This window comes from Lepidochelys olivacea, assembly GCF_965140295.1.
Source record: "Lepidochelys olivacea isolate rLepOli2 genome assembly, chromosome: 13".
NCBI lineage: Eukaryota > Metazoa > Chordata > Testudines > Cheloniidae > Lepidochelys > Lepidochelys olivacea.
The window spans coordinates 38195702-38209908 of record NC_140423.1 but is presented as its reverse complement, the minus strand read 5'-3'; the positions used below and the strand labels follow the sequence as shown (position 1 = coordinate 38209908).

Below are 14207 nucleotides of genomic sequence, written 5' to 3'. Positions count from 1 at the left end.
AATGGGGTACAGGCCGGATGGGGCCTGCACCCTCTAGAGGGGCTTTGGGGGACCTCCAGCAGGAATCTCTCTACCCCCCCTAAATCTGGGGGGGTGGCGGCGGCCTCCAGCCAAGCTCCATCTTCTTGATGTGCTCTCCTAGCCCCCCAACCCCCCTTGGCCCGCTTAGAGAGGGGGTGTGGGCCGCATGTGGGGTCCCCTGTTTGGCCTCCCCTGGGGTGATCTTGGGGGGCCTTTCCCCACCCTGCCGGGCCGGGGGGGTGAGCGGGGGGCGGGCCCAGCCCCAGGGCAGCGGGGGGGCTGTGGGTTCTGTCTGTGCCACCTGTTGTCTGTCAATAAACCTCTCGCCATTCCTCCCGTGTCCGCGGGGGCGGGGCCCGGGCTCAGCTGCCGCCGCACGTCACTGGCGGCCGAGGCCATGGCCGGGAGCGGGGGCCGCCTGCCCCTCGCCCTGCTGGCCCCTGTGGCCGCCGGGGCCCGGGCCCTGGCCCGGGGGCTGGTGTTCCTGTGCAGCGAGCGCTGCGCCTGGCTCCTGGGCGCCCCCTGCCTGCGGCGGGCCTATCACGCCTGGCTGGCGGGCGCCGTGCTGCTGGGGCCCCTGCTGCACCCCTTCGCCAACCCCCACGCCATCCTCGCCAACCAGCGCAACTTCTTCAGCCGGTGAGCGCGGGCGGGGCGGGCAGGGGAGGCCCGGGGAGGGGGGGGGGGCGAGGGAGGCCCGGGGCTGGGAGGACTGGGGGGGGGGGGGCCTGGGAGGCCCGGGACCCCCCCTAACGTGCCCCTTCTCCCCGCAGCACCTTCGTGGCCTCGGCCTGGGGCTGGACTTGCATCCTGGCGGGCGGCTTTGCCCTGCTGGTGAGCTACGGGGCGACGGGCCGGGCGCTGGCCCCCCTGCGCCCGCTGGCCCGGCTGGCCGTGGGCACAGGGCTGCAGCTGGCCGCCGCCGCCGCCTTCGGGCTCGTGGAGGAGCTGACGGGCTACTGCTACGCCCCGCTGCCGGCCGGCACCCTGCTGCCCCCCGTGCCCGACCGCCCGGGCTGCCTGGCCGCCGGGCACCGCTGGCGTGGCTACCTGCCCTCCCGGCCCACCTTCCTGCTCACCTTCTGCAGCCTGCTGCTGGCCGAGGAGCTGGCAGTCTTCCGGCGCTACCTGGCCCGCGGCCACCCGGCCGGCACCCCCCTGCGCCTCGTCTTCCTGCTCAACGTGCTGCTGCTCGCCCTGTGGAACCTCCTGCTGCTGGGCACGGCCGTGTATGGCCCAGCCTATGGGCCCCAGCTGGTGGGGGCCGCCGTGGCCACCCTGGCCTGGTACCTCACCTACCAGGGCTGGTACCGGGCCCGCTGGTCGCCGGGCCGCCCGGGGGCCGGCCTCTTCCTGAAGGGCGAGCTGCGCGCCTGAGGGCCCCAGGCGGCCAGGAGAAGCCCGGGCTTCCCCGGAGCCTTGAAAGGGACCGCGGTCAGGGTGTAGATTGGGGGGTGGGGGGAGTGATGGGGGGGTGGCCTGCTGAGGGAACCCAGGCATCCTGGGCAAGTGGAGGCAGACCTAGGAGGCCAGGTGCAGGAACCTAGGTGCCTGGGGAGGGCACCCCTGCCCGTCATCCTCGAAAGGAGCTGATGCTCTCTCCTGAGGGAAATGTGGGGGGGGTAACTTGTGGGGGGGAACCTAGGTGTCTGGGAGTTGGGGGTTGTGATGGGGGGGAACCCAAGTGCCTGGGGAGGAATGGAGGCCCCCCTTCCTTTGGGGGGGCAGGAAGAGTGGCAGGGGGCTTAATTCAGGAATGGGGCCCCAGCGATCTGGGGGGATCCCAGCATGGAGTGAATAACAGCAGCAGGACCCAGGCATCTGGGGCCCAAATAAAACATGGCTGCCTGCCCTCAGGGGGGAGAAGACTGTTGCTGTGGTTTATTGGGATTCCTGGGGCAGGGGGACCCAGGCATACGGGGAGGGGGAGGGGGGGATGCTTGCAGCGTGGGAGTGATGGGGGAAGGGACCCTGGCATCCGGGGGATTAGCCTGGGGGGGCACTGCTGGGGGAAAGCTCGCAGCCCTGGAGTCCAGTAGAGGGCACTGCTGGGGGAAGCTCACAGCTCAGCAACCCCACTCCCACAGCTGGGGGTGCTGCAGGCGGGGGGGGGGGGAAGCTTCCAGCCTGGAGCCATATGCCCCACTCCCTGCGGGCACTGCTGTGGGAAGCTTACAGCACAGACCCACACGCCTCACCCTCTGGGGGTACTGCTAAAAGAAGCTTGCAGTCTGGCTATACCTCCCCCCTGGAGGCACTGTTGGGGGAAGCTTGCAGCCTGGCCATCCTTTCCCCCACTGGGGTCACAGCTTGGGGAAGATTGCAGCCTGGACATCCCTCCCTCCTTGGGAACACTGCTGGGGGAAGTTTGCAACCTAGACCACCCTCGCTGGGGGCACTGCTGGGGGAAGCTTGCAGCCCGGCCATCCCTCCCCCACAGGGGGCACTGCTGGGGGAAGGTCGCAGCCTGGACATCTTTCCCCTACTGTGGACACTGCTGGGGGAAGTTTGCAACCCGGACCACCCCCGCTGGGGGCACTGCTGGGGTAAGGTCCCAGCCTGGAGCCGTACACCCCGCCCCCTGCGGGCACTGCTGGGGGAAGCTCACAGGCCGGCCATCCCTCCCCCACTGGGGACACTGCTGGGGGAAGCTCGCAGCCCGGCCATCCCTCCCCTGCCGGGGTCACGGCTGGGGGAAGGTCGCAGCCCGGCCATCCCTCCCCTGCTGGGGGCACTGCTGGGGGAAGCTCGCAGGCTGGCCATCCCTCCTCCTCTGGGGGCACTGCTGGGGGAAGCTCGCAGCCTGGCCATCCCTCCCCCACTGGGACACTGCTGGGGGAAGCTCGCAGCCCGGCCATCCCTCCCCCGCTGGGGGCACTGCTGGGGGAAGTTTGCAGCTCAGACCCGCCCCGCTCACTCCGCCGGGACTTCCACCCCCGCCCGCGGCTCCGTCACTTTCGTTTTCACTTGTCAACTCGCACCATCATCCCCCCGCGCCACGCGCCCCCCAGCGCCCCCCCCCCGCCATGGCTGCGCTGCGGCTCAGCCCCCAGGCCGAGGCCCAGGTAAGGGGAGGGTCCCTGGCTGGGGAAATGCGGGACGGGGGGGGCAGATTTGTATGGGGCCTGGTTGGGAGGACACGGAGGGGGAGTGGGGCGGGGGGGGCTGGGCTCGGAGGAGCAGGGAGCGGGGCTGCCTGGGGAATTTGGGGTGCAGCTGGGGGTAGATGGGGGGATCTCTGTCCTTCCCCAAGCCCGAGGGGGCAGTGCAGTGACTCTAGGGGAGAGGTTTCCATGGGGCAGGCGGGGGGGGGGGGCCCTCCACGCCCCATCACCAGCGCAGATGGGGCAAGGCCGGGCAGGTGGCCGGGGGGATCGGGTGTCGGGGCCTGGCGGCGTGCCCGGGCTGGGGGGGGATATGTGGGTTGGCGGCGTGCCCGGGCTGGGGGGGGATATGTGGGTTGGCGGGGTGCCTGGGGTGGGGACGACGCGGAGGGAGCGTGCTGCTGGGACATTTGACCTCCCCCGAAATTTCTTTCCCCCCCCCCAGGTGGATTCCTTCCGGACCCAGCTCTGCACCCAGGTGAGACGCTGCGAGCTTCCCCCCAGCCGTGCCCCCAGCCAGCGGGAGGGAGGGGGACAAGGGGCTGCAAGCTTCCCCCCAGCCGTGCCCCCAGCCAGCGGGAGGGAGGGGGACAAGGGGCTGCAAGCTTCCCCCCAGCCGTGCCCCCAGCCAGCAGGAGGGAGGGGGACAAGGGGCTGCGAGCTTCCCCCCAGCAGTGCCTCCCCCATACTGACCCTCTCCCCATCCGCCAGGCTGAAGCACTCGTTGGGACCCGGTTCCCCAGTAAGATGACTCAGCTGGATGCTTTCCTCAAGGTATTTGGGAGACAGGGAGGGAGGTTTAATGGGGGGGCAGAGAATGGGGTGGGAGCGGGGATGTGGGTTTGCCTGGGACATGGGTTGGGGGGATTTAAGGGGACTGTCAGGAGGCTGGAGGGGAAGGGAGCACGGAGGGACTTTAGAGGTTTTGGGGGCAGAGGGTGGGAGGCAAATTTGGGAGCAGGGGCAAAAAGGGGTTTGGGGGAATGTGGGGGCTGGAAGGGGATTGGGGGATGGGTGGGGAAAGTATGGGGGGCTGGAAACAGGATTGGTGACTCAGGAGACAAGGGTGGGGGGATCATGGGGAGCTGAGAAGGAGCATTGGGGGGGAAAGTGGGGGGCCAGGAGAGGGGGGTTGGGGCAGAGGGTGAAAGGTCACTCCAGGGGGTCCAGCTGCTCACCACCCCTCCCTGTCCCCCCAGGACCCAGCGCTGAACGTGGGGGACCTCGAGTCCCTGCGGGCCCCACTTGACATCCCCATCCCTGACCCTGCCAAGGAGAAGGCCAAAGCCGAGCGCCGCAAGGTGAGTTGGGGGGGACCCCAACACACCCCCTGGCGTGACAGCTGAGAATCGGGGCAGGGCTCGGGTCATGAGGGCCCCACAAACCCATGGAGCAGATCTGGGGCTGTCTCCCTCCCTGCACCACCATTTTCTCACTCGGTTCTTTTGGGGGTTCACCAGAGGGGGGAGAATTTGGGGGTGGGTCTGGGGGGTCTTTTTACCTCCATTTTCACATTTGGTTCTTCTGTGGCCAGGAGGAAATTGGGAGGGCTCTATAGCTTGGTCACCCCTCAAGGGAGGAGGGTGTTGGGGGGGGGGGGCGGGAGCCCCACCCAACCCCCATTTTTTCCCTGTCCTTCTTGTCCGGGGGCAGAAGGAAGAGAAGAAGGATGAGAAGAAAGACGAGAAGAAGTCGGAGGAGGAGGATAAAGGTGAGTGGAGGGCCCAGATCTTGGGGAGGCCCTCCATTGACAGGGGTTGGGCCCCTGCCCCCCATTGCTTCTGAGGGGATTGTGGGTCCAAACCCCCCCGTTTTTCTGTCTCTCCCCAGCGCCCCCCTGTGGCCCCGTGAGCAGCAACAAGACGGTTGTGGGGCTGGTGAGCCGGGTGAAAGCCGAGATCCAGGGCGCCAAGGAGGAGCTGGGGCTGGTGAGTACGAGACGGAGCCAGAGCACGACCCCAGCCAGGCCGCCGTGAAACACGCCCCCCGTGCACACAGCACGACCCCGGCCAGGCCGCCGTGAAACACGCCCCCCACACGACGCTCCCCCCCGTGCACGCAGCACGACCCCGGCCAGGCCGCCGTGAAACACGCCCCCCACACGACGCTCCCCCCCGTGCACGCAGCACGACCCCGGCCAGGCCGCCATGAAACACGCCCCCCACACGACGCTCCCCCCCGTGCACGCAGCACGACCCCGGCCAGGCCGCCGTGAAACACGCCCCCCGCACGACGCTCGCCCCCATGCACGCAGCACGACCCCGGCCAGGCCGCCGTGAAACACGCCCCCCACACGACGCTCCCCCCCGTGCACGCAGCACGACCCCGGCCAGGCCGCCGTGAAACACGCCCCCCACACGACGCTCCCCCCCGTGCACGCAGCACGACCCCGGCCAGGCCGCCGTGAAACACGCCCCCCACACGACGCTCCCCCCCGTGCGTGCAGCACGACCCCGGCCAGGCCGCCGTGAAACACGCCCCCCACACGACGCTCGCCCCCCGTGCGCACAGCGCGACCCCGGCCAGGCCGCCGTGAAACACGCCCCCCGCACGACGCTCGCCCCCATGCACGCAGCACGACCCCGGCCAGGCCGCCGTGAAACACGCCCCCCACACGACGCTCCCCCCCGTGCACGCAGCACGACCCCGGCCAGGCCGCCGTGAAACACGCCCCCCACACGACGCTCCCCCCCGTGCACGCAGCACGACCCCGGCCAGGCCGCCGTGAAACACGCCACCCGCACGACGCTCGCGCCCCGTGCGCACAGCGCGACCCCGGCCAGGCCGCCGTGAAACACGCCCCATGCACGCAGCACGACCCCGGCCAGGCCCCCGTGAAACACGCCCCCCGTGCGCACAGCGAGACCCCAGCCAGGCCCCCGTGAAACACGCCCCCCGCATCACGCTCTCCCCCCGTGCGCACAGCGCGACCCCGGCCAGGCCCCCGTGAAACACGCCCCCCGCACGACGCTCGCCCCCCCGTGTGCACAGCGCGACCCCAGCCAGGCCGCCGTGAAACACGCCCCCTGCACGACGCTCCCCCCCGTGCGCGCAGCACGACCCCGGCCAGGCCCCCGTGAAACACGCCCCCCGCACGACGCTCGCCCCCCGTGCGTGCAGCACGACTCCGGCCAGGCCCCCGTGAAACACGCCCCCCGCACGACGCTCCCCCCCGTGCGCGCAGCACAAGAGGATGCACGGCACCCCTGGGTAACACACCCAGCAGGTCCCATCCCCTCCAGCAGGGGGCAGCAGGGACAGACAGATACACACTCATGGTCTCTCTCCCCACCAGGTCACTGTCTGGGTTCAACTCCAGGTGCCCCGTATCGAAGACGGCAATAATTTTGGGGTTGCAGTCCAGGTGAGTGCCCCCCCTTCTCCAGCCTGCTCCCCTCTTTCCCCACCCATCCGGCTCATTGCCCCCCCTCTCCCCCTCCCCAGGAGAAGGTGTTTGAGCTGATGACGGCCTTGCGGACGAAGCTGGAAGGATTTCAGACCCAGATTTCTAAGTGAGTCCCAAGTTTGAGGGTCCCTTTTGCCCCCAAATCCAAGCCAGGGATGACCCCTCCTCCCCCCACACCATCCCAGGCAACTTGATTAAAAGCATGACAAAGAATCAACCAATCACCCACAAGAACCAAGAAAATTCAAGGGCAAAAGCCACTGTTAAATGCAGGGGGAATAAGAATTTGAAAAATCCAAGGGAGTTAATTGCCGAGAAACTGGATTTTTTCCCAACAACGCAAGGAATCGAAATGGCAACACACTTCATTCAGTGCCACGTTTTACGCTTGCAAAACCCCCAAGGAAATTAAATACCAAGCACGTTGTCCAACGCTGAGAAATTTATTCAAAAAAGCAGGGAAATTCAATGCCAAAAATCCTCATTAAAAGCAAACGTCATTTTCACACGAGAGGAATTAAAATGCCAAATGTTGTTGAAATGCAAGTTTTTAAGCTTGGCACTCAAGGAGGCGACTACAAACGACCCCAAGTTTCTTCCTGGTTTTAATCGGCTGCGGAAGAGAGGAAGGTTTCTGCAAAAGTGGGGGCTGGAAAGTTTTGTTCACAGCAAAAGTTTTAGGGCCATCAGAAACCAAAGACATTTCAATGCCCAAGTCACTTCCGTCAGTGAGAAACCAATAAGCAGCGACGGGAAAAAGAACATTTTAATGCAAAATCTTTGTGGCCTGGCAAGGTGACAAAAAGGCCGCTTTGCATTTCACAAGTTGCTGCTTTTTCTTTTTCATTAACAGTTCGAACATTTGCATTTGACACGTTCTCAACCTTTACAGTTCAGTGGCCGTTTGATTTGTTTTTTTGGGGAATGGAAAATTTTCCACTTAATTTTAATTGAAAAAAACCTGTTTAAAAATCAAATCTGAGTTTACCTGGCTTGTTTCTGCAGCCTTAAAGTTCTGCACTTCCAAGGGGTTTTCCATTCAATTTCTGTTTGTTTGCAAATTACAGTTGTCCATTTGAAATGTTTTCACATTGGTTTTCCCGCGTTAAATTGGCCTTTAGTTTCATCCAAAACAATTGTTTCCTCAATCCCTTCGCAGCCATTTTCTGAATTAAATGCAAGAATTTTAATTTGCAAAAGCCAAATTAAGGAAACTAAAATGCAAACAAACCAACCAGCGAAAAAGGTACGTTGACACCCACCGTACTTTCCCTTTTTTTAGGCACTAACATTCCCTCATTTGGCAGGTTTATTTTTTTACTTTGAACGTTTCCCTGCATTTAATTTTTGTTTCCGAACCAGAAAACTTGCATTTCATAACATTTATTTGCATTAAAAATTTCTCTCTGCCCCACACACATTCTGCTTCCTGCCCCCCAAGCTTAAAATGTGCATTTTACATTGCAGTTGATATTTTAAGAAGGTTTGCGTTACACTTTCCCCTCTCCTTTGCAGCCTTCGTATTTTGTAATTTACAAAGGGAGTTAAAATGCATCGTGTCGGTAGATGCAAAAACCATTAAATGGAAAATGTGAAGGATGCAAAGGAGAACGGTTACTGTAAAAAACATTTGTTGGATGCAAATGTAAAGATTGTAAAAACCTTTCAGCCACAATCCTACAAACATGTATTGTACATGGGCTTAACTTTACTACTGGGTGTTAGTATCATGAGTAAGAGGCCTAAAAGTAAGCACAGGGACATGTGTTTGTGGAATTAGCAACTGAATTTGCAATTAAGAAAGTTGTAAAGAGTAAATGCAAAATTGTCATGCCCCCCCCATGGAAATTAAATGCAATAAAACATAGTTTCCACATAACATTTAAGCTTGAAAACTAGCAAAAAAAAGTTAGTTTCCAGAATGCAAAAAGCTTCTGTCCAATGCAAACCATTTTAGTTTGCCAAAATAAAGAAATGAAAATATAAAAACACTGTGAAAAGCAGCGAAGGGGAAATTTTCCAGTGCAAACCAGCAACGGTTGCACGTCAGACTAGAATGCAAAACCAAATATAAAATGCAAAAAAACCCCAACGCTTGCCCCAAGAGAGGAACGTTTAACGCCAATGAATTGTGTCCAATGCAAAATACTACGGGTTGCAAAAACAATTGAAATGCAAAATCTATCACCCGTCAAACTTTTAATCTAAAAAAACCCCTCAAGGAGTCTTAAATGTGGAAAATAATTGATGCAAAATTAATGAAGGCTGTAAAAAGAGAGCAAATTAATAACAATTAATGGCATTGAGCGCAAAATATGAAAATTGCAAACATTTGAAAATGGCCTTTCATTGTCTTTTAAATTTGCTTTGTGACCTTTAATATTGTTTGAATTTTTAAAAAACTCCTTTCTGATTGCAACCCAAAGTGCCAGCTGGTTTGATTTAGTCCTTGCAAGCCTTACGGTTTTGCACGTACAGTTGTGTGTTACAAATCGAATTTGTGGTTAGTACAAGGAGCCATAATATTTTGCAGGGACCAGTATTTGTGCACACTAAAATTCGTTGGTCGTTGGTGTTTCCTCAAGATGAAAAATATGGCATTTCCGATTTTAGTTTCAGTCCTGCAAAACCAAAGCGCCCACCTCCAAAGGAAATGTAACAAGCCAAATGCTGCTCAGTGCAAAATAAATGAACACAGCAAAAAGAGGGTTTGAATGCAGCTTAACTTCCTTAAATGCAGATCGTGTACTGGTTCGGGGCGGGGGGGGGGGGGTTGCATTCCATTTGCTGCAATTTTGTTAAGTTGGGAGGGTGGAAAACAAGGAAATTCTCACTGCCCCAAAACATTGTCAGCGTTGCACTGTGGAGAGATTGGGCTACCCTTGGGGGAAGCCGCCTCCCAGGCCCCCCCTCCCAGCAATAAGACCGCCTCCCAGTTTGGGGCTTCAGCTCTGACTTCTGATCCCCCCCTCCCGCCTACAGGTATTTTTCCGAGAGAGGCGACGCGGTGGCTAAAGCGGCCAAAAATCCTCATGTGGTGAGTGTCTGAGACGGGTGCAGCTGCCCAGACGCCAGGGTTCTCCACTGCGTGGGAGGGGGGCTGCCCGGACTCCAGGGTTCCCCACTGCGGGCTGCCTGGATGCCAGGGTTCTCTACTGCGTGGGAGAGGGGGTGCCCGGATGCCAGGGTTCCTCAGCAGGGGCTCTGGGACCCCAGGGCTGGTGGGGAGGAGACACTGGCCTCTCATGTCTCCGGCTCTGCCCCCCGCAGGGCGATTACCGGCAGCTGGTGCACGAATTGGACGAGGCGCAATACGCTGAGATCCGGCTGATGGTGATGGAAATCCGGAACCTCTACGTGAGTGGGGGGCTGGGGAGAATCAGGGGGGTTGGGGCTAGGGGGATTGAGGGGAATAGCTGGGAGAGTGCACTCTCAGGCTGCCCCAGCCATCTGGGGAAGGAGAGACAGCCGAGTTGGGGGGCTTCTCTGGGAGGGAGTGGGTTTGGGGTGGGGGCTGAAGGCCAACATTAAATGGACCCCAGAAGACCTGGATCCTTCAGGGTAGGGACAGAGGTGAACCCCTAATTTAGCCTCACCCCTAGAAACCGGCAGCACCCCAATACTAGACCGACTCTCCCATCTCCTCCCACCCCCAGGCCATTCTTTATGACATCGTGGTCAAGAACTTTGAGAAGATCAAGAAGCCGCGGGGAGAAACCAAGGGCATGATCTACTGAACAACCTTTCACCTCTGGCCTCCACCAATCACAGGGCGGGTTGGAAAGAGAGGCAAAGGCGGGACTTCCTGTCTTGCCATCTGCTGCCGATCAGAAAATTAGAGCTTTAGGGGTTTCGTGGCTGGTTTTGATTTAAAAAAAAAGGCAACAAAATGCCAAAAACTTCACCAAAAAAGGAAACTGAACGGCCCAAAACAAAATTGTGAAATAACTTTAAGGATGCAAAAAAAATGAAGGAAATTAAGCGGCAAAAAAATTAATAAAAGGACGAGATCTGATGGCAACAAATTCTCTGCCTCCAAGTCTGCATGAAATGCCAAAAATTCACCTGGCCACAATGAAGAAAAGCTGTAAAACAGCCAAATGAGAGAAATTCAGTACAAGCGTCATGAAATGGAAACCATGAATGTAAAAACAAATCCCAGAAACAGAAATCCAAAACTCTGCGTTAAATGGAAGGTTTTGCCCCCAAAATTTAGGTTTTTGGCATTTTAATTCCTTATTTTGTCCTTTTGGCAACGATTTTTGCTTTATGTTCCTTAGCATTTTAAGGAGTTGCAATAAAATAAAATGAACGAATGGAAAGAAAACGGCCCCCAAATTCTGTTGGGTCAGACATCGGTGGTGAACGGGGTGTTCTAGACAATTCCTTGTGGGATTTTATGGTCATAGTTTTCATATCAGGAGGTTTGGGACATTGAATGGCCTTTGGTTTTTTGCTGTCCGACGCCCATCACTTGGGGGAGGAGGAGGATGCTGGGAAAACAATGGAACGATCAGGTGCCGAAAAGGAAAGAAATAAAAATAAAACAAAGGAAATTAAAGGCCAAAATAAAAAACTTTGTGAAATCTGCAAAAACATAGCCAAAAACAGGACCTAAATTTAACATTGGGGGTCTGATGTGAGGCCAAGGGGGAGGAGTCTGGGCTCGTTGGGGAAGGGCCAATCTGGGGGGAGGGGAATGGGGGGAATAAATATAAAGGAATCAGTGAAAGTCAGTTGAGTCTTTACTTGGGGGTGAATTGGCATCTAGGCCAGCCAATGGGGGCGTGCCATTGTTCCAAGCAGGCCAATCAGAATACAGCCCTGGCTTCCCCAGGCCAGCCAATAGGGTCCTTCAGGCGCTGCCGTTGGCGACAGACACCAGCCGGGTGATCTCGGTGTTGAGGTGCTGATTGGTCCAGTCCCGTCTGATATCATCGAGGTGGGCGTCAAAGTCAACCAATCGGGTGTGAGCTTTAGCCTCCAGCAGGGACTTGCAAATGTGACGGGAGGATTCCCAGTCGCGCCACATGACTCTGAAAAAGACAGTAGGGGGCGAGGTGAGTCCCGGATGCCTGGGTCCCATCCCCGGTCACCCTGAGGGCTGGGAGCGTGGGGGGTGCCTGCCTGGGTCCCATCCCCAGTCACCCTGAGGGCTGGAAGAGAGAAAGGCACCGTCCCGGACGCCTGGCTCCCATCCCCCGTCACCCTAAGGGCTGGGAGCCTGTGGGGCACCGTCCCAGACACTTAGGTCCCATTCCCAGAGGATGGGTAGTGTAGGGGGCCCATGGAGGGTTTGATGGGGAACCCCACTCACCGGTTCTTGTCCTTGGGGAGCCAGTGCCGATCCTGCTGCTCCAGCACAATGACGGGGGGCACGCGGGGGTTCATGGTCAGTTTCTGGTTATCCAGCTGGAGGGAGAGAGAAAGGGGGGCAGTTGGGGGCCACGCTGGGAAGATATCCCCACACCACCCCCCAAATGTCAATCACAACCCCCCACCACCACAGGCACCCCCAGGGGTCCCTGACCACAGGCCCCCCCCACACACACACCCCCTGCCCCCGGGGGCCCCCTCCAGCCTCCCAGACCCCCAAATCTCACCATGATCAACACAGCACCCTCAGAGAACTCAGCCAGGCGTCCAGCCATCTTCAGAGCCAGGGGGGTGGGGCTACATGGGGGGCAGGAGAGATGTCAGGGGGGAAGGGGGACCCCCTCCCTGCCCCCCTGGGGACCCCCAAAGTTACCTAATGTCGTCCAGCCCGGCATTGGCCTGGTAGTACCCAGCTACCAGCAGGTTAGAGCGGGACGCCCACAGATCAACCTGGGGAGAGGGACAGATCAAGAGGGGAGCGCGCCCCACACTGAGCTCCCCCCACCCAGCCCCAACACCCCCTGCGACCTGGTGCCCCCAGCCCCACTGCTCCACATGGAGGCCCCCTGCGCAGCCCCCTCTGCCCCACAGATCCCCCTCCACCCAGCCCCTCCTGCTCCACATGGAGGCCCCCAGCCCTGACCGCCCCCTGACCCACGGCGCCCCCTGCTGCCCACCTGGTTCAGAGCCACCTCCAGCATGACGCTGAGCGCCAAGTTGCTATGGAAAAGGGGGACGCAGTCGGTGAGAAACAGACACTTGGGGGGGGGCCCCCAGTGCCCCAGGAGCAGCCCATTGACGGCAGCGTGGGGGTGCCGCGCGGCGTGGAGGCACATCTTGGCATAGGCCCGGGCAGAGACCTCCACCTCAGCCATCCTGCCAGACAGCGAAGGGTTAACACGGTCAATGCCCCTCACTCCTGCCCCACAGCCCCCTGCCCCCCCAGCCTTGCCGGTGCCCCTCACTCCCGACCCGCAGCCCCCTGTCCCCCCCCGACCCGCCGGTGCCCCTCACTCCCGACCCGCAGCCCCGTCCCCCCCTGCCCCGCCGGTGCCCCTCGCTCCCACCCGCAGACCCCTGCCCCCCCCGCCCTGCCAGTGCCCCTCACTCCCACCCCGCAGCCCCCTGTCCCCCCCCGACCCGCCGGTGCCCCTCACTCCCGACCCGCAGCCCCGTCCCCCGCCGGTGCCCCTCGCTCCCGACCCGCAGCCCCCTGTCCCCCCCCGCCCCGCCGGTGCCCCTCGCTCCCACCCGCAGACCCCTGCCCCCCCCGCGACCCGCCGGTGCCCCTCGCTCCCGACCCGCAGCCCCCCCCCGCCCCGCCCCGCCCCGCCGGTGCCCCTCGCTCCCGACCCGCAGCCCCCTGTCCCCCCCCACCCCGCCGGTGCCCCTCGCTCCCGACCCGCAGCCCCCTGTCCCCCCCCGCCCCGCCGGTGCCCCTCACTCCCGACCCGCAGCCCCCCCGCCCCCCCCGCCCTGCCAGTGCCCCTCACTCCCGACCCGCAGCCCCCTGCCCCCCCCCGCCCCGCCGGTGCCCCTCACTCCCGACCCGCAGCCCCCTGTCCCCCCCCGCCCCGCCGGTGCCCCTCGCTCCCACCCGCAGCCCCCCGCCCCGCCGGTGCCCCTCACTCCCGACCCGCAGCCCCGTCCCCCGCCCCGCCCCGCCGGTGCCCCTCACTCCCACCCGCAGCCCCCTGTCCCCCCCCGCCCCGCCGGTGCCCCTCACTCCCGACCCGCAGCCCCCTGCCCCCCCCCCGCCGGTGCCCCTCACTCCCGACCCGCAGCCCCCTGTCCCCCCCCGCCCCGCCGGTGCCCCTCGCTCCCGACCCGCAGCCCCCCCCCGCCCCGCCCCGCCCCGCCGGTGCCCCTCGCTCCCGACCCGCAGCCCCGTCCCCCGCCCCGCCGGTGCCCCTCACTCCCACCCGCAGCCCCCTGTCCCCCACTGGGCTCCCACCTTCCCCCAGAACTGAGGCCCCGCCCCCAGAATATTGACTGTCAGGGTCCCCCCAGCTGACCCCCTCGCTCCCTGATTGGCTGGCTATCGACCAATCACGTCTCGAGTGTGCGCTTTGGTTCTGTGGGCCCTGATTGGTCGGTGCGCCCTCCCCAGAAGGGCACGGAGCCGCTGCTCTCTCCGCCGATTGGCTGACTGCCGCCCCCATCCCGAACCTGCCCCCCTCAGGTCCTCCAGAGCCATAGAGTCGGCGCCTAGAGCAGCCCCAGGAGCCGCAGAGCGCGGCAGAGACACAGCCCTGCCCCGTGGGGGAGGGGCTGCGGGGCGTTACCCACCGTGCGCCGGG

At 61.6% G+C, this 14207-nt stretch overlaps 3 protein-coding genes across 6 annotated transcripts; 2 read left to right on the top strand and 1 right to left on the bottom strand.

Annotated features, from left to right (window-relative positions):
- Window positions 1-3: 3 nt before the first annotated feature.
- On the top strand, window positions 4-1483 carry FITM1 (fat storage inducing transmembrane protein 1). The gene is made up of 2 exons (XM_084645189.1): window positions 4-660; window positions 795-1483. Exons 1-2 carry the CDS (start codon window positions 188-190, stop codon window positions 1396-1398), a joined length of 1077 nt encoding a protein of 358 aa, XP_084501315.1. The 5' UTR covers window positions 4-187; the 3' UTR covers window positions 1399-1483.
- Window positions 1484-2043: 560 nt separating this feature from the next.
- Window positions 2044-10861, top strand: PSME1 (proteasome activator subunit 1). 3 transcript variants are annotated; one of them, XM_084645873.1, is made up of 11 exons: window positions 2146-3086; window positions 3571-3603; window positions 3837-3899; window positions 4325-4426; window positions 4782-4836; window positions 4956-5053; window positions 6421-6489; window positions 6570-6637; window positions 9514-9568; window positions 9802-9888; window positions 10188-10861. In XM_084645873.1, exons 1-11 carry the CDS (start codon window positions 3048-3050, stop codon window positions 10266-10268), a joined length of 750 nt encoding a protein of 249 aa, XP_084501999.1. In that variant the 5' UTR covers window positions 2146-3047; the 3' UTR covers window positions 10269-10861. The 3 variants fall into 3 exon arrangements, with proteins under 3 accessions (XP_084502000.1, XP_084501999.1, XP_084501998.1); XM_084645872.1 differs by having other exon boundaries at window positions 2150-3086; window positions 4779-4836; XM_084645874.1 differs by lacking the exons at window positions 4325-4426; window positions 4782-4836; window positions 4956-5053; ... (3 more) ...; window positions 9802-9888; window positions 10188-10861 and having other exon boundaries at window positions 2044-3086; window positions 3837-3900.
- A 397-nt stretch (window positions 10862-11258) lies between these two features.
- On the bottom strand, window positions 11259-13900 carry EMC9 (ER membrane protein complex subunit 9). Of its 2 annotated transcripts, none has more exons than XM_084645876.1 (6): window positions 13862-13900; window positions 12585-12783; window positions 12281-12357; window positions 12135-12204; window positions 11849-11943; window positions 11259-11567 (listed from the first exon to the last, which is right to left on the bottom strand). In XM_084645876.1, exons 2-6 carry the CDS (start codon window positions 12780-12782, stop codon window positions 11387-11389), a joined length of 621 nt encoding a protein of 206 aa, XP_084502002.1. In that variant the 5' UTR covers window position 12783; window positions 13862-13900; the 3' UTR covers window positions 11259-11386. The 2 variants fall into 2 exon arrangements, with proteins under 2 accessions (XP_084502002.1, XP_084502003.1); XM_084645877.1 differs by lacking the exon at window positions 13862-13900 and adding an exon at window positions 12880-12892.
- Window positions 13901-14207: the final 307 nt, after the last annotated feature.

Bases quoted from the DNA above. Each gene is read 5' to 3' on its own strand.
- FITM1 (XM_084645189.1), top strand. From the start codon at position 188: ATGTGGGGTCCCCTGTTTGGCCTCCCCTGGGGTGATCTTGGGGGGCCT. The intron at 661-794 runs GTGAGCGCGGGC...TTCTCCCCGCAG, and splicing joins CAGCGCAACTTCTTCAGCCG to CACCTTCGTGGCCTCGGCCT.
- PSME1 (XM_084645874.1), top strand. From the start codon at position 2,159: ATGCCCCACTCCCTGCGGGCACTGCTGTGGGAAGCTTACAGCACAGAC. The intron at 3,087-3,570 runs GTAAGGGGAGGG...CCCCCCCCCCAG, and splicing joins GCCCCCAGGCCGAGGCCCAG to GTGGATTCCTTCCGGACCCA.
- EMC9 (XM_084645876.1), bottom strand. From the start codon at position 12,782: ATGGCTGAGGTGGAGGTCTCTGCCCGGGCCTATGCCAAGATGTGCCTC. The intron at 12,205-12,280 runs GTAACTTTGGGG...CCCCCCATGTAG, and splicing joins GCCGGGCTGGACGACATTAG to CCCCACCCCCCTGGCTCTGA. The intron at 11,568-11,848 runs GTGAGTGGGGTT...TGTCTTTTTCAG, and splicing joins CTCCCCAAGGACAAGAACCG to AGTCATGTGGCGCGACTGGG.